Source organism: Guillardia theta (genome assembly GCF_000315625.1).
Source record: "Guillardia theta CCMP2712 unplaced genomic scaffold GUITHscaffold_12, whole genome shotgun sequence".
Classification (NCBI taxonomy): Eukaryota; class Cryptophyceae; order Pyrenomonadales; family Geminigeraceae; genus Guillardia; species Guillardia theta.
Genome location: NW_005434662.1, coordinates 894998 through 911614, shown reverse-complemented (window position 1 = coordinate 911614; position 16617 = coordinate 894998). Strand labels below are relative to the sequence as shown.

General features: G+C 55.2%; 4 protein-coding genes across 4 annotated transcripts; 2 read left to right on the top strand and 2 right to left on the bottom strand.

Annotated features, from left to right (window-relative positions):
- Nucleotides 1-137: 137 nt before the first annotated feature.
- GUITHDRAFT_103221 (hypothetical protein) lies at nt 138-1434 on the bottom strand (the record flags this gene model as incomplete). The annotated part of the gene is made up of 6 exons (XM_005838227.1): nt 138-332; nt 396-554; nt 687-743; nt 1051-1082; nt 1211-1261; nt 1368-1434. The coding sequence occupies 6 exons, from the start codon at nt 1432-1434 to the stop codon at nt 138-140; spliced, it is 561 nt and encodes a 186-aa protein (XP_005838284.1).
- A 1402-nt stretch (nt 1435-2836) lies between these two features.
- On the top strand, nt 2837-3559 carry GUITHDRAFT_134781 (hypothetical protein; the record flags this gene model as incomplete). The annotated part of the gene is made up of 1 exon (XM_005838226.1): nt 2837-3559. One exon carries the CDS (start codon nt 2837-2839, stop codon nt 3557-3559), a length of 723 nt encoding a protein of 240 aa, XP_005838283.1.
- A 2378-nt stretch (nt 3560-5937) lies between these two features.
- Nucleotides 5938-10707, top strand: GUITHDRAFT_134780 (hypothetical protein; the record flags this gene model as incomplete). The annotated part of the gene is made up of 8 exons (XM_005838225.1): nt 5938-7510; nt 7620-8686; nt 8728-9069; nt 9133-9487; nt 9559-9835; nt 9910-10345; nt 10401-10484; nt 10576-10707. The coding sequence occupies 8 exons, from the start codon at nt 5938-5940 to the stop codon at nt 10705-10707; spliced, it is 4266 nt and encodes a 1421-aa protein (XP_005838282.1).
- A 618-nt stretch (nt 10708-11325) lies between these two features.
- Nucleotides 11326-16362, bottom strand: GUITHDRAFT_161669 (hypothetical protein; the record flags this gene model as incomplete). The annotated part of the gene is made up of 15 exons (XM_005838224.1): nt 11326-11453; nt 11606-11646; nt 11688-11751; nt 11803-11907; nt 12053-12118; nt 12168-12251; nt 12603-12818; nt 12961-13032; nt 13126-13175; nt 13377-13545; nt 13592-13684; nt 13737-13910; nt 13970-14152; nt 14193-14552; nt 14593-16362. The coding sequence occupies 15 exons, from the start codon at nt 16360-16362 to the stop codon at nt 11403-11405; spliced, it is 3498 nt and encodes a 1165-aa protein (XP_005838281.1). The 3' UTR covers nt 11326-11402.
- Nucleotides 16363-16617: the final 255 nt, after the last annotated feature.

Sequence of the window (16617 nt, the reverse complement as noted above, 5' to 3'; positions counted from 1 at the left end):
TCCCTATCCTAGTCCTAGTCCAGTCATCATCAGCAGCAGCAGCAGCATCATCATCATCATCGTCGTCGTCGTCGTCGTCGTCATCATCATCATCATCATCACCACCACCACCACCACCACCACCATCGAGCAGCTAGTCAGACCTTTTCAGCGCGAAGAAGCTGCTCGGAGCGAGAAAGAGCGGCCGCTGCCTCCTGCTCTTTCCTCTTCATTCCTTCTACTTCTCCTCGCAGCCTCGAGATCTCAGCAGAAGCTGCGCTGGTCAAGCTTGACATGGCACGCTCCGCCACATCTGCTGAGATAGTGCGCGAGCTCTCCTTCCCGCCATCCTCCTGTAGAGCATCACAACCTCCCCCCCTCCTCGTCCAGCTCTTCTCCTCCTTTCTCAGCCTTACCGGAGCTTCTCTGTCAGGATCAAAGGATTTCTCGTAGCTCACACCGAGCTTCACCCTCCGCGCAGCTTCACCGCTTCCTTTCTCTTCTCCTCCCTCCTCCTCGCTCTCGCCGTCTGACATCTCGTCGGGGTCGAAACTTTCTTCCGATGCATCAAAGGACTGTAAAGGATATGAGACTGTCTCCTCCACCGCCATTCCCCCCTTCAGTTCCCCTCCTCCTCCCCTCCCAAACTCTCCGCACTCTTCTCCCTGTTGTCTTTCTATCTAATCACCCCCTCCTTTCTGCTCTACCTTCTCTGAATCTTCGTCTTCGCTCCTTTCGATGCGGATGGCATCCGGGTCGAAACTCTGCCAATTTTTTCAGGTACAGCTCTCTCTCCCTCTCCTCCTCTTCCTTCTCGCTCATCGTCGTGCTCTCCATGCTGTCAGGGTCAAAACTCTTTTCGCTTGTCACATCTAACGCACTTGAGTTCAGCCACAGGACAGCTGAAGTACAGAAGGGCAAGGGAAGGGCAAGGGCAAGGGCAAGGGCAAGAGCAAGAGCAAGGGCAAGGGCAAGGGCAAGGGCAAGGGCAAGGGCAAGGGCAAGGGCAAGGGCAAGGGGGATCAGGGCAGGTAGGTAGCGTTCACAAAGGGAGTGTACTGCTTTTCTCACCCGGAACTTCGTCTGGATCGAAGCTTTTTTGACTGGCCACATCTGTCAAGCTATGAGCAAGGAGGAGCAGGAGCAGGAGCATGTAGGATCATGTGAAGGAGCAGGAGCAGGTGCATGTAGGATCATGTGCAGGAGCAGGAGCAGGAGCAGGAGGTAAGACCGAAACAAGCTTCGTCCGGGTCAAAACTTTTCTCGTCCATCACCGATGTCCCTGATATGACAACTCCAATCAGTCACAAGCTTATGACATTTGCTGCCTCCCGCCTCCCCTCCCCTCCCGCCCTTGGTCTCTCTCCTTCATTTCAGTTCTCATCCACCTTGCTCAGGATCAATGCCTTCCTCCGTCGTCTTTGCATTTGACTTATTCCCGAAGAGAAAATTCATCTCGGCAGCCAAACCTGACCAGATCACGTCAACCTTTCTTCCCCGCTCCCTTTTTTGTGACTCTTCCATGCCATTCTCTTGTCTCCTTGCCCTCTCCTCTCGCCGCTACTCTTGCCTTTCCTCTTCCCTTCCCTGCCTCCTCCTTCACATGCTCATGTAACACCTCTCCACCTCTCCTTCTTTTCCTCGTCCTTCTCCTGCTCCCCATCGTGGTACTGATTCGTTTCCTCCTCATATCTTTCTCCTCCTCGTGCTCCTCCTGCTGCTCCTGCTGCTCCTCCTGCTGCTCCTGCTCGTCCGTCCTGCCGCTGACTGTTCCTGCGTCGACATCTTTGGAGGGGAGAAGAGATTACCCTACCCCATTCATTAGAGGCTGAGGGAGGGGTATACATCAGGTATTGTGACTCATCGCAACCTGACTCAGAGTCAGTACTACGGGGGAGTGTACGGTCAGTATGCCCGGCCCGGGCCCACACACTGCCGGAACCGTTCGGAAGTTCCGACGGGCCGAGCAGAGCTGTCCGGGAAGTTTACTTTGTTTTAAAAGTGACTAGGTGATTTTTAACTTAACTTTGAGTAAAGTCATTGACTAGGCGATATGTTGCCAGGATATAAATTTACTTGAAGTACCGGACCGTATTAGCGACCTGGTCACTCGGCCGCGTGTGACAGGCTACGGGGCACAACCCGCCGCCCGGACTCCCCGGAGCCTCCGGTTGCGGCCGCGCCGCTTTCAACCCCCCGGGGAGTGACCGCGGCTACCGCACGCAGGCTGTGATAGCTGTGATAGTAGTACACTCTTCATTCAGGCAGTAGGCCTAGTGGGTCAGCCAGTCAAAAGCGGTCAATGCTCGAGAGCTTTAGGGGACTCTTTTACCCAGTGAGGGGTAAAGGAGCCAAGTCACGGCACTCAGTCAGGCTGAGGGGTAGGGGGGGCTAAAAGAAAGATGAGGGATAGCTGGCGTCACTTCAGTCAGCCTGTAAAAAAGTGACTTCTTGCGTGTGGTAAAGACAGTAGTAAAGTTATCGATGACATATAAAGTTGTATATCTGACCTCTTCTACCATAGCTAACCATACCCCCCACCCCCACTTCATCCCTTGACTACCCACCCTTTGGGATGATCATTTGCACCATCCTTTACGCCTCGTCGACCCGAGCTCCCCCCCTCCCCGTCTCTTCTTTGTTGGTCTGACCTTCGCCTGCCCCCGCCATCACAAGCTCTCGTGCTCCTCCTCCATCACAAGCTCTCGTCCTCAGTGCGAATATCAGTTCATCCTTCATCCCATTCTTCCTGGTCACTATTATGAATGCCCCTCTATTCAGCCTCTCTCGATCATCCAGTGCCGAGGACTCGAACTCTTGGCTCTTAAAGCCTATAGGTAGTGAACAATGGGCCAACATGGACCTGTCTGATTCGAGTGACAATGACTCAAGCGAGTTTCACACTCTTGAGGAGTTCGATGCATACCTCAAGAAGACGCTGCAGTCGGAAGGGATAACAACCTCGTCTGAAGCAGTGTTGCAGACATCGGAGGTCAAGTGGTCTCTTGAGATCTGCAACGAAACTCAATGTCATGGTTGTGACAGCAAGAATCCCTATATCTCCTACATCGATGGGAATGATCTCAATTCCGACAGTGCCGGTTGCCCCCCGGCGGTGGCTCCCTTGAATGCAATGAAGATGAAGAAAACCTGTGCTCCTTACACTGCGAATCGGCAAACTTCAAAACTTACTCTGGGTGAAAAATTAGAAATCATTCGTCAATATGAAAACAGCGACAACAAGCACAAAACGCACACACAATTTGCAAAATCATATGGGAAAAGCCGTTCTGCAATCTCAAAACTCTTAAAACCTGAGAACATTATGAAACTCAAGGTAATGGCCGCAACAGGGGTCCAGCCTACTGTGAAGCGATCGGTCCTGCAAGTACCAGACTTTGAGCGAGCAGTAAGAGAGTTTGTGCTCAAGATTGAGGGACAGACTCTTCGGCGTTCAAAGGTACAAGCGTTCGCTAGCGATCTGGCAAGAAGGATGGGAATGTTGAATTTCAGTGCCGGACGGGGTTGGTATAATGGCTTCATGAGGCGATACGGACTCAGCAAACGCCAAAAAGCCTGAGGGATACCGCAGCAATGACATACAAACAGTGAGATACTAGATACATCGAGTGGGATTCCTTTTGAGTGATATGATTTTGTCTTGTACATAGTACGGTAACGAGAATCAGGAAACAGAACTTGATTTTTGTCCATAAAGCATTGAAAGCCAGTTCGCCGGGCTCGATGCCACAGACTCAGGCCGTATCGTAGCCTAAGTTGAGTCCTTTTGTCTCCCCGGCGCCACCGCGGTGAGCCTGTGGGCAGGTAAGTCGCTGTTCACCGATTGAGTCGCACTGAGAGGGCAGCATGAGGGTTGGTTCTCCGACTCGCTGGAGTCCGAGCTGATTTTTAACTTAACTTTGAGTAAAGAAAGTGACCGTGAAGAAATAGTCAATTAGCCATGCCGTTCTCGATATCGCTCTCTTTCGAGCTTCAATGGTCGCAATTCAATTCGGACATGAAAACAAATCTTTTCGCGTGCAGTGAAAGAGGTGTAAACTCGCCGGCAGTCATTCCCAAGAGCAGACTGGTCAGGTCAGCCCACAAGTGGCCAGCGATGACAAGAGCCGATAGTCTGACCGTCATGCACACGCTCTCAGCCAACTCCAGCACGAGAGCTGGAAGCGCTTTCATCTGGGGCATCGCAGCGCAAGTGCTCGGGTCAGCGAGATAACGCCATGTAGCACACCAGGAAGCCGAAGGCCTCGGACTTGTCTGCACCACCAAGTGAAAAATGGTCATGATCTGCACCGCATTCCTTGTTCCTTGAGATATCTATACAGATAACGAGCTGAACACTGCATCAAATGGAATAACGAGCTGAAGACTGTGTCAAATGGAACAACGAGATGAAGTTCAACGCGTCGGACTGAAGCTCATCAAACGAGCAAACAGCAGCATGGTTGTCAACCTCATTAAAAAAATACAGGTAAAGAAATTCTCCTTGCCCGCCATGATAAAGTGAAGAGACTAGACTGTGCATTCTTCTTGCCCTCCTACCCCCTCGCATATCCGAAAGCGTGTCCTCCCCTGCCGGCCTCCATGCGATGATCTCTATCTCAAAGTTATCCGACTCATCCCCGTCTCACCCGCTCTCGCTTCCCTTCAGCACGCTCTCCATGTGTCCATGCTTCATTTCAACCCTCTCCCTCCCCCCTTTTCCAATGTGCTACCTTTCAACCAATGCGCTACCATCTTTTCGTGCCTTCCACCTCTCGTCGGCTCTGTCTCCACTTCCCTCTTCTCTCTCTACACATTCCCCTTCCACATCCTGCTAGAGCTTTCAGGGCCAGTAAAATCGATCCAGGGCAACGCAAGAAGCAGGAACGTCTTCTGTATCATTTGTGATCTCCCAGAATCCAACGTTGTACAATCAATACCATGCCTGTTGAGCTGGGTGTTGAATAACAATGTTGTTGAATCCTTGTTTTCTTCAGCTCTAATGACACAGGATATCATGTTTAATTGGTCTAAACCATGATGCCAAGAAGTTTTCCTCCTGATCAGCTATGGAATTCAGACATTCTTCGTGTCAATACTGAGTTTTCACGCAGGAAAATTCGCCTCAACTTTCGAAAGTGTATCGGATCACTTACTATGTATGCATGCAAAATCTATCGCTCTTCTTCTTTACGCGGTCATTCAATTCATCCTCGCGCGTTTTTGCTTGAAGGTTTAGCGTCTGAGTACCATCTTTGCTCTTCTTGATCTTCTTGCTGAACATAAAAAAAACATGATATTAGCTCAAATTGAAACCAATCATGAAATAGCTTCATAAAAGAAAAGAACATTCACCACAGAAGCTTAAAACAGAGGAGTTCATAAAACCAATGACACGATTCTAGTGAAATCAAACCGGATAAAGTTTTAGGGATACAAGTATATGTCAAACTCACCCTTTAAATTCGACTCCCTTCAGTTTCAGCTTTCCGCCAACAGCTTTGTTGAAGCTCTGCGATGTCTTATCTCCTCCTGCTGCTTTACCGCCGCCTCCGCCGCCTCCTCCCTCCTTGCCTGCCTTCTCCGGCATGGCTGCAGCTTCTGGTGAAACCATATGTAACGGATATAATACGGTTACGTTTACCGTTACACCATCCTGCCTGCTGGATTCACTGACCTTCGACTCGGCGGGGCTGCGAGCGGCCCGCCGGCTCTAGACGATAAAAGCCAACTTGTGGGGGTGGGGTAGTGTATCTAAGGGTAGGGTATAATAGGCTAAGGGGCGGGGTAGTATAGCGTAACATGAGGAACAAAGGGTGGGGTGGGGTAGAAGAGAGAAAGATTGCAAGTCAAGTACGGTCAAGTTACAATGGCTCTTGGGGTGATACGACATGAGATGAGGAGGAGGAGAGAAGAGGAGGAGAGGATGAGATGATGAGGAGGGGACCGGCCGAGAGGATGCCTCCCTGTCAGCTCTTGTCTTCTCTCGCTCCTCTCCTTGTTCTTTGCTGCCTCGTGTCAACAGTTGTGCCAGCAAACACCATAACCCATCAAGACCTCGCTGATTCCAGAAAGATCTTCGTGAATGGGGAAGCCATCAATACCAGAAACGCTCCTTCATTGCGCGACCAATCAATCTTGCTGAGTCATCTGAGAAGATTGTGGAAACGAGATTCTATTGAACAATGGTACATACAACTAAGTGAAGATGCAAATGTGACTTTAGTAGAAGAAGTATTGCAATCGAAGCTTGTACATTACGTGCCTAACATGGCGTATATCATACTTGCGAGCGAAGCTGTGGCTAGGCGCCTTGTAAGTTTGACAGGAGTTTTGTGGGTCGGAAAAAGAGACAAAGCTCATATGCTGTCCCAGTACCTTGGGAGCGCGGAGACAGTAAGAATACAAAATTCTTTCTACCCTGATGATCCAAGCGAAGGAGCCAACTTTGATGATCCAATTGAAGGAGCCAACTCTGAAGTGTCTCTGATTGTACATCTCATATCTAGAGATGTGAGGTCTTCCCTGCGCATGCGTCGGGGAGCTCGTGATATCCTTGTGGGGGAAGATGAAATCATAGGCAGCCTTGATGAGAGCTTCATCCTGGCTATGCTGTCAGTCGACATCGTCCAGGCGTCACAAGATCGCCTGAGAGTTCGAGTTGGAAGCCATGAGAACTTAGAGGCGGTGCTGCAAACTCTGCAGTTAAGGGCTGAGGTGCTTTTTGTTGAACCCAAGTTGCGGTACTTCCCGCACAACTCAGCCGGCATTCAGATGCTCTATGATGGTACACGAACAGGAAGTCGAGACAACTCCTTGTATCAAAGAGGTTTGAATGGAAGCGGACAAGTGATTGGCATTGCGGACACGGGGATCGACTGGGACAACTGCTTCTACTGGGATCAAGACAACTCGAAGCTGAATCCTGAAGCTGGGAAGCAACCTCCCTTTAACAGTATCGACATGTCTCGACGAAAGATAGTGAGCTACAACTACATCCAAGACTGCGCTGTCTGCGACATGTGCCCCAAAGACATCTCCTTGGACAGGGTTGACTTCGTAGCTCCCGGAGGACTGCTGCCCTCGGGAAGCAGCAGAGTCACCAACTTTCCTGCGGTGGAATCTCAGTCACGTTTTGCTCCTAGACTGTACGATGCGATCGGAGCTTCGATCGAGTACAACGTGATCGGCGTCACTAGCAACTACCCCTCAGAGTACTCAGCTCCTGGCTCGGGGGCGCTGGACGCCCAAGGTCAACTACAAGTGTTCGTGTTGAAGAGGAAAGACGGCCCGAGCTTCTCGACGGCAAACCCGGACTACACTAAGTGCCTGAACCAGTGCGACCTGATCAGTAGAAACCCAACATCTCCAGCTGGAGGACTCCTACTTCCTCCGTCGGTTGGCGGGTACGTGGTCATCATCGTCAACCGAGGAGTCGCCAATGGTCAGGGGATCAACCTGCTCCTACGAGGATACCTGCAGATGAAGACTCCACAGAAACCCTGCGGGGACCAGGGAGACGACAGAGCGGGTGAGCGACAGAGAGAGGGAGAAGGAGGAGGGACACAGGCAGGGAGGGTGTGTGAGGCATGACGCATGCTTGCTCAGTCATGGTACGCATGTCACGGGCACCGTCGCAGGCATGGCGTTCGCTCCAACGTCACACGCAAATGAAGTCGCAGAGGCGTCAGAGTTCAACGGCATCGCTCCTGCGGCTAAGATATACTTCAGCGACCTCATGCAGAACGCTGACCCCAACTGCAACTTCGCGTCTGAGACTTGTATCAAGGTCAACGACGTGACTGTTCCTCTGGACATCTACAGTAACTTGCTCCAGCCCGCCTATGACGCAGGCGTGCGCGTTCACCTGGACTCGTGGGGCTGCAAGGTGCCGCAAGGGCAGAACCACAGCTACTGTGCGGTTTACAACGCTCAGGCCATGGACGTGGACAAGTTCATGTGGGATCATCCGGACTTCCTCGTCGTCACTGCAGTGGGGGACGGAGGAGCTCTCTGGACGTACGACACGGTGGCATCGCCTGCTACGTGCAAGAACTGCATCAGCGTGGGGGCGAACTACAACTTCAACGAGGAGTACCGAGTAGCCGCAACCTACCGCGACCCCATCGCTGACATCTGCCCATGCACGTACCCGCGAGAGTGCAGCAAGTCAGACTTCATCAAGGGCGTGTACGTGACCTCTGCCAACTACCAGACCCTCATGCAGTCCATCCCCCCGTGCTGCAACGACACCGTCCAGGTGGAGTACACGCTAAACAGCGTTGAGATCCCCGCCAACGAGATGTTCACCCTCCATATCCCCAACATGAGCATCTTCGACGCCAACATCCAGCAGTACGTCAAGGACAATTTCCAGTGGGCGTCGCAAGGGTCGAGCATACAGTACGAGATCGAAGCGACGCCAGCTCCCTTCGCCACCCCCAACGCGGGGCTGGAGACGACTAGAGTGCAAGTGATGCTGTTTTCTCGCCTGGACTTCTTCGAGTACTTTGAGAGCGGCGTCACCACCGGCCTGCGTCCCAACCCGTGCATGACGTCGCAGCAGAAGCAGTCTGCCAAGGCAGAAGTCTGTCTGTCTCGACCAGCCAGCCAGGAGATCAGCCAGTATCTCTTTCAGCCCGGATGCTCCTCCGTCAGCTACGGAGGCAGCACAGAGCTTGATGACGTCACGTGCCACCTGGCGGAGGTAAGACAAGTGGGAAAGAGGGCGAGCTGATTGCTGTGCAGTGCAAGCGAGACCCGAAGCCTGGAGATCAGCTCTGGTACGAGGGTTGCCCTTCAGACGCAGACGGGCCCATCAACTGCTGCAATGACGAGTTTCTGATGCACTTCTGCCTGAACCAGCCATGCAATGAGACGGGGTACAAGCTCTCTCGGGTAGTTCGACACACCTCCAACCTCAAAAAAGCCGACTCGGGCTACGGCATCGCCATCAGGAACCTCGCGCTGTACAAGGTGATCGTGACGGGAAAGATCACGATAAGGAAGGCCGAGTACCCCTGCACGCTCACCACCTGCTGCGAGGCTCAAGCTGCCTGCTGTAGCGTCAACTACACCCGAGCCTCCCAGGTAGCGCAGCAGGAGCTTGAGCTCCTTGTGCTTCCTGCCTTGCTTGTGCTGATCCTCTCGCAGGTTTCCGACTTCTGCTCGCAGTGCAAGTTCGCTGACACGGCGGCGACCTGCACGCCCTTCGAGTCCAACGAGGTGCCGGAGTGGTCAGGGAGGGGAGGGCTGGGGAAGACGGAAGGGCCCGGGGCCGGGAGGTTCAAACCAGACGTAGTGGGGCCAGGAGACCTGGTGATCACCGCCAACTCCGACGGGAACACGCAGAGCAACACAGACACGCCGAATGGCGTCCAGTGCAAAAGACGGTCGAGCATCTCGACAGCCGCCTACGGGTGCTCAGTGACGGCAGCAGACAATTACGACGAGATGGCTGCCGTCATCTCTGCGAGCGGCACTTCGATCTCAGCCGGCTTCATCGCAGGTCAGCCGCTCTCTCCCTTCCTCTTCCTCTAGCCTCCCTCCCTTCCTCTTCCTCTGACCTCTCCCCTCAAGGCGCCGTCCTTCTCTTCCGGCAGTACCTTGCAGATGGGTACTACCCCTCCGGCTTCCGCAGCCCCAGCGCGTCCTGGACGAGACCATCGGCGTCGCTTCTCAAGGCGATGGTGGTCAACGGAGCTTCTTCCATCGGAGGCGGCGTGATCGTCGACAAGTACCAGGAGCCACCAGCCTGCGCTGACCCCGAGACCTGCCCCGTGTGGGTGCAGCCTCCTCCTCAGAAGGTTCGCGTGTCGCTCTCGTCATCCCCGAACGCGTACGAGGGGTACGGAAGGTGAGGAGAGGAGAAGCGGAGGAGGAGGAGGAGGAGGAGGAGGAGGAGGAGACGGGAGGGTGACTGGCCAGCAGGCCGAGGCTGGTGGACTCGCTGTGGTTCGGGGACTCAGCATGGAGCTACTGGCTGAAGGAGAACGAGATTGATCAGCAGGGCTACATGCACACCTACACCTTCAGACTGCTCGCCATGAACGGCGAGCAGCCTCTCCGCATCACGCTGGCCTACACGGACCCTCCAAGCACCCTCGGCTCCTCGGCTCCTCTCGTGAACGATCTTGACCTGGTGGTGCAGCGGACGGCGCAGGTGATGGAGTTCAACACGTCGACCGGGACCTTTTCGCCCACCCTCGTTTTCGAGCTCAACTACGGCAACGACGCGCTCAGGCAGGGGGTCAAGGACTTCACCTCCACCGTGGAGAAGATCGAGCTCAAGCAGCATCCGGAGTCCTCCATCACCATCGTCGTCGTCGCCTACTCCCTCCACCAGTACCAGGGGCAGCTCAAGCAGGTCAGCTCCCCCCCCCCCCCTCCCCCAAGCTGTAGCTCAGCTGATCTTGTTGCAGGCCTACTCGCTCGTGGTGGCTGGCTTGCTCCGACCCAAGTACTACGAGTGGATGCAGAGCCCGATCAAGCAGAAGATGCTGCAGGTGCCGCTCAACGTCCTCCTCACCGCCCCGCCCCGCCTCTTCCTCCCCTCCTCACCGCCCCGCCTCCTCCCAACCTTCTGACTTGCGGCAGTTGGTAGCGAATGGAAATGCTGCCGGGTGGAAGCAGTTCGACGTGTTCGGAGTGAATTACGTGCTTCTGCGAGACCTCAAGATCCTGTTCCCTACGGTAATCGAAGAGGAGCAGGAAACGAGAGGAGGATGAGAAGGAGATGGGAGGAGGAACGGAGCAGGAGGATGGAGGGGTGGAGAAGGAACAGCAGGAGGAGCAGGAGGATGGAGGGGTGGAGAAGGAACAGCAGGAGGAGCAGGAGGATAGAGGGGTGGAGAAGGAACTCTAACGACTCGATCATGCAGACGACAGACACGCAGCAGCAGTCGATGTTCGACGAGGCGGACACGAACCAGAACAAAAAGATCGAGGAAGGAGAGTTCGTTGCCATCGTAAGAACTACTTTCTCTCCTCCTCCTCCTCCACCATCACTACCACAACTGCTTCCTCTCTTCTCTTCCCTCCCCTCCCCTCCCCTCCCCTCTCCTCCCCTCTCCTCTACTCTTCTCTTCTCTTCTCTTCTCTTCTCTTCTTACCCTCTCGCAGATCGTGGAGCTTCAGTCCGGCGCTAGGAGGCCGGCAGATCCCATCTTTACTTCCGAGCCAGCGAGCGCGACATTCCTGCATCAGGCAAGAGGGAGAGAGGGACAGAGAGGGACTGCTACTGACAGGCAGGCAGAATATGAACGTGTCGACTGTGATGTCAGGGACTTGGCGACTGGAGGGGAAGGAGTCGGGGAGGATGAGGCTTGTGATGATGATGATGATGATGACATGTCTGTGGTATCTAATGTAGATCTTAGTCCAGCTCCCGTCCAGCTCCCGTCCAGCACCTGCCTTCCGCTTCCTCATGTCTTCTTGAGAACCTCCGAGATCGAGCATCGAAGCATCTTCCTGACCTGCTTCCTCATTAGCTCCTTCCGTTCCTCATCCTCCCGTCCCTCATCCTCCCGTCCCTCATCCTCCCGTCCCTCATCCCTACTCTCTGACCTCCCCTCCCCTCCTGCTCCTCTTCTCCCTCGTCATCCCTCTCGCCTCCTCCTGCTCTTACCGGCAGTAGAGCCCCGAAAGCCGCGACGAGGAGGGAGAGGACTGGCGGCGAGTGAGCGAGAGGAGGAGAGCAGGTCGAGTACCGATGACGGAGATGAAGAGCCAGTAGGGGAAGATCAAGAGGAAAGGCATCTCCGTGAAGAGATTCTGTCGACGACTATCAGCGACAAGCAGATTATGACGAGAGCAGAGGGTCACCTGCTGCAAGGTGAGGGTCGAGGAGACAACGAGGCCGATGGTGGAGCCCATGGCGATGGCTGAGATGATCATACTCAAGGATTCGTAGACGAAGATGCGAGCAAGCTGACGAGAAATGTGAGGAAGAGGAAGAGAAGGTGAGGAGGCAGTGAGAGCATGGAGGAGGAGAGCAAGTCTTAGTTAGAGGGAGAAAGCGCGCGAAGGGGGGTCGAGGAAGCAGAGGGGACGAGGAGGAAGCAAACAAGGGGACCTCGTTAGCACTGATGCCAAGAGCTCTGAGGACTCCGAACTCCCACAGGTTCTCTCGCACATTCGCCTGTTCTCCTGTCACTTTCGGGTCCTCCTCCTCCCGATCGTGGCTGAACCTCAAAGGTGATGAAGAGCATGAAGAAGCAGAGGACGGAAGCGATGAAAGCGATCAAGTAGAAGAATAGCATCATCATGTTGACCTGCCCTGCACTCAAAACCAAAACAACCTCCCTCCCTCCCTCCCTCCCTCACTCACTCACTCCTCACTCACTCACTCACTCACTCACTCACTCACTCACTCACTCACTCACTCACTCACTCACTCACTCCCTCACTCACTCACTCACTCACTCCCTCCCTCCCTCCCTCCCTCACTCACTCACTCACTCACTCACTCACTCACTCACTCACTCACTCACTCACTCACTCACTCACTCACTCACTCACTCACTCACTCACTCACTCACTCACTCCCTCCCTCACTCACTCACTCACTCACTCACTCACTCACTCACTCACTCACTCACTCACTCACTCACTCACTCACTCACCGTCCCCGACGTGACTTCCACAAGCTGTAGGGTGTCGCTGATGCTCGTGCTTTCCTCCAGGTAGGGGCGAACTAGTCGCAGGGGTGTCACTTCTCTTCCCTCTGCCTCTCCCTCCTCACGGCTGTTGATCAGATCCACTCGCTCCTGCTCGTCTGCCGTCTCCTTGAGGCGGATGTGGAGAGTTCGCTTGGGCGGTCTCTTCGGAAGCCCAAGTCTCTACAAGAGCATGAGGACGAGGAAGGAAGAGGAAGCGACGCGCAGCCACGCGAAGAAGAGGAGCAGAGATGAACTCAAGTGGGGAAGAGAAATGAAAACAAGGACAGCGAACCGGACAAGGACGAGGAGGCAAGGAAATCACCGTAGCGTTCAAGTTGCTTGCTTCCACCGCAAGGTCGAAGAGCTTCTGCCACGTGTCTTCGTTCACCAAGAGCTGCAGTGGTAGTAAGGAAGACAGCAAGAGAGCAAGGCAGGACAAGTGGGAGGGAGAGGACTTGAGGTTTCTGGTTTAGAGGCTCAGGCGTACCGGAGGGTCGGAGACAGAGGTGGCAGCCTCATAGGAGGAGAAGAAGAAACCTGAGATCGAATCTTGAGAGCCAGAGGACAGCAGGAGAGGAGAAGAGGGGGAGTAGGCTTAGAGCGGGAGAGAAGGAGAGAGGGGGGGGGAGTAGGCTTAGAAGGAGAGCGGGAGAGAAGGAGAGAGGGGGGGGAAGGAGAGAGAGAGGGGGGGAGATCTCTGCGTTTGAAGGCCAAAAAGCAGCAGAGGTGGAGCATCACCAGGAAACTTCTTGGCGAGGACCTTAGGCTCCAGTTCGATGAAGATGTTCCTGCGGAAGCGCGAGGGGGAGTACTCGCGCTCGTTCTGTGCGATGAGCACGAGCACCAGGAGGCTCTTCACTTCTGCTCCTATCGACGTCGCCAGGCTCGCCGGCAGGATCCCTCGAACCTGCGCAGCCTCGTCACTCTCCTCTCCTCAGCCTCAGTGCCGCTACTCGAGGCCTCGTCCTCGCCCTGCTCGACTCCAGCGGCCTGCAAGAGGAAGGGACCCTCTCGCACGCGTGCTGAGCTCCACTGAGAACATTGACCTGAGCCCGAGAGTGAGCGGAGGACGAGGACACAAGAGGGAGGGAGAGACACCTCAAGCTGGTCCTCATTGCGGTTCGGGTTGACGGTGAAGTCCAGGCCTCTGCTGCAGTCTTGGCGAGAGCAGCCGTCGGCGCTGAGAGGGACGAAGAACTCGCTGTAGGTCACGTCGAGATAGTTGTCGGAGATGGCGACAGTCTCAGCGTTGAAGCCCTGGGGAAACCCAACCTGCCGGACCGCGTCAGACGAACAACGAGAGACGAGGAGCGAGAGACGAGGAGGGGTACCATGTTTCCCATGATCACGCGAGAGACTGGAGGATCCACGTTCCACAAGGGCCAAGAGGCCCAGGCGAAGTCAAGGACGCAGCTGTCAGGGCGGAGGCGCTCGCGGAGGAGGAAGGAGGAGAGGTTCGACTCCTTAAGGGGCCCTTGACTGCTCTCTATCCTGATGTCGCTCCCTAACGCCACCTGCCGCTCGTCAGGCGCCAGGAGCGGAGGGGCCGAGGACCTTGATGTTGCCGATGATGGAGTGAGCTTGCAGCGAGAACATGGAGCCCGCAAAGACGATGAACGCGAGGGTCGAGCAGAAGATGAGCGACGTCTTCATGCTCCGCTGCCGATGCGACGTCAGATTCTTGAGCACGATGTCCAAGAACCTCCTGTCCTCCCCCTGCATGATCAACTGCGCCACGAGCCACTCGCCCGTGGGCTGGAGAAGCACGGAGAGGAGGATCAATCCGGCAACAGTTCCGAGGAGGATGAAGTTGAGCGAGGACAGGAGGAGGCTGAAGTTCTGCAGGAGGAAGGAGAGCGGGATGACATAATAGATCAGGACCCCCGTCACCACCATCCCCACGGCTCCGAACGTCTGCAGCATTGTCAGGCGTGAAGCGGAAAGGGAGAAGCACCTGGGAGGGAGAGAGGCCCAGGTCTGCTAGCCGCTGGAAATGCACGATGGTTTCCGCGTGGGTCTTGTGGTAGACGTCCAAGCTCTCGGCGAGGGTGCGGGAGAGAGCTCGCTTGATCGGGAAGATGTTTCCTGCCAGCGGCATCGCTATCCCGATGGCGATCGCCGACGTCAGCGCCATGGCCTCCAGGTTGTAGTCCAAGGACACTAATGCGTACTTGGAGATGGCATCGATGGCGGGGAAAGAAGCAGCCCAAGAGAGGAGCAGGCCGAGGAGAAGGCCGGGCACGGCATAGTAGAGGGCCTGGACTAGGAGGAGGGTGAGGAGGGAGGTCTTGGTCAAGCCCATCACCCTGAGCATGCCATACTCGTAGGTGCGCGCGTTGACGTCGGTGAGCAGCAGCGAGTAGACGGTGATGCAGCCATGGACGACCAGCACAGCGACGACAGCGTTGAAAATCTGCTGCAGGAAGACGCGCAGAAACATGAGAGGCTGCAGAGCCGTGGCGATGGGGAGGGTGATGGAGAGGTTGGACGTGAACCCAAGCTTCTCTCCGACCTCGTTTGAGAACTTGACCATGTCGGACAGTCGACCGGCCTCGCTCTTGAGGTAGGCGATGTATCGGTCACGGTACTGGACCAGCACGAGGAAAGCGTAATCCATGAGGTTGAAGTTGAGCCACTCGTCCGTGAGGGGCGTCTCTGTGAGCAGGAGGGCCTCCTCTACGTTGCCAGTTCGGTTCACCAGCACTCCGAGGTTGAGCATCTGCACCAGCGGCACTTGATTCATCGAGGCCTTCACAGCCTGCAAGAAGTACTTGGCTTCCAGCAGCACGATATTCCCGATGGGCGGCCACTTCTCGTAGGAGTTCTCGATGGCGTCGGCTACAGACACGTCGAGGTTCATCAGCTCTCCTCGCTTGACGCCCTCGATGCTCGCCTCGATCAGTCGGTCGACGTTGACGAGGGACGAGACTGGCTGCCGCGTCACGATGGTGTCACTGATGAGCCCGGGGGGGACCAGGAAGCCCTGCTCCTCCAGGTACAGGCGGATCATCGTCCCGTTGAGCCTGACTGTGACCCCGTCCTCCAGCACAGAGCGGAAGAGAAGCTGCTTGAGAGCGTCTGCGTTGACCCCGAAGGAGTTGAGAAGCTTCTGCATACCCATGTCGATCAGCACGCGATCCCCGCGATTCGGACGAACTTTGAGAGACTTGAGGACAGACGCAGTCACATGCGCCTCCAAGGCCCCGAGCCTCCTGTACGGCCATGCGCGTCCCACCCCCATCCTCTCCTCCTCTTCCAAGTCGCACACGAGAATGTAGGTCACCACGCGCTTGCTCGGCTCCCTGCTGCTAGCGATCGATCCCCGGACGATCCAACGAGGAGACACGCCGAAGACTTGCGGGATGTCAGAGAGCGTGTCGCGGACTTGAGAGGCATTGAAGAAGGGGTACACGTCGACCTGCTCCATCTGCTTGTCCAGGTTGAGGAGAGGATCCAGTCGGTTGAGGCTCGGAAAGATAACCATGTCCGTCTCCCCCACCTGAGTCTCAGCGAGCTTGAGGAAGATGACAGGGCTCCTCAGGATCACGTTGTACACAAACCCGATGAAGGTGACCACCAAGAGGACTGTCAGCACCCCGATGCATGCTCTCCGCTTGTCCTTTCGAGCTTGGGAATGAACAAAGTTGAACGCCAGCAACAAGAGAGAAACGAGGCTCGACACCGTGTGACTGTGTGATGCTTTCTTCGACGTGATCGACGTCATGATCGAGATCTCCTCAGCTTATTCCACCATCCCCTTCCCCTTTTAAAGTCTTTCTGCTCAAGTACCCCCAAGCTGCATTTCTGCTACCCTTCCATCCCTCTGCTCTGCTCTGCTCTGCTCGCCTCGCTTCTGCTCTCCTCTCTGTCTGTCTGTCTGTCTGTCTGTCTCTCTCTCTCTCTCTCTCTCTCTCTCACTCTCTCTCTCACTCTCTCTCTCTCTCTCTCTCTCTCTCTCTCTCTCTCTCTCTCTCTCTCT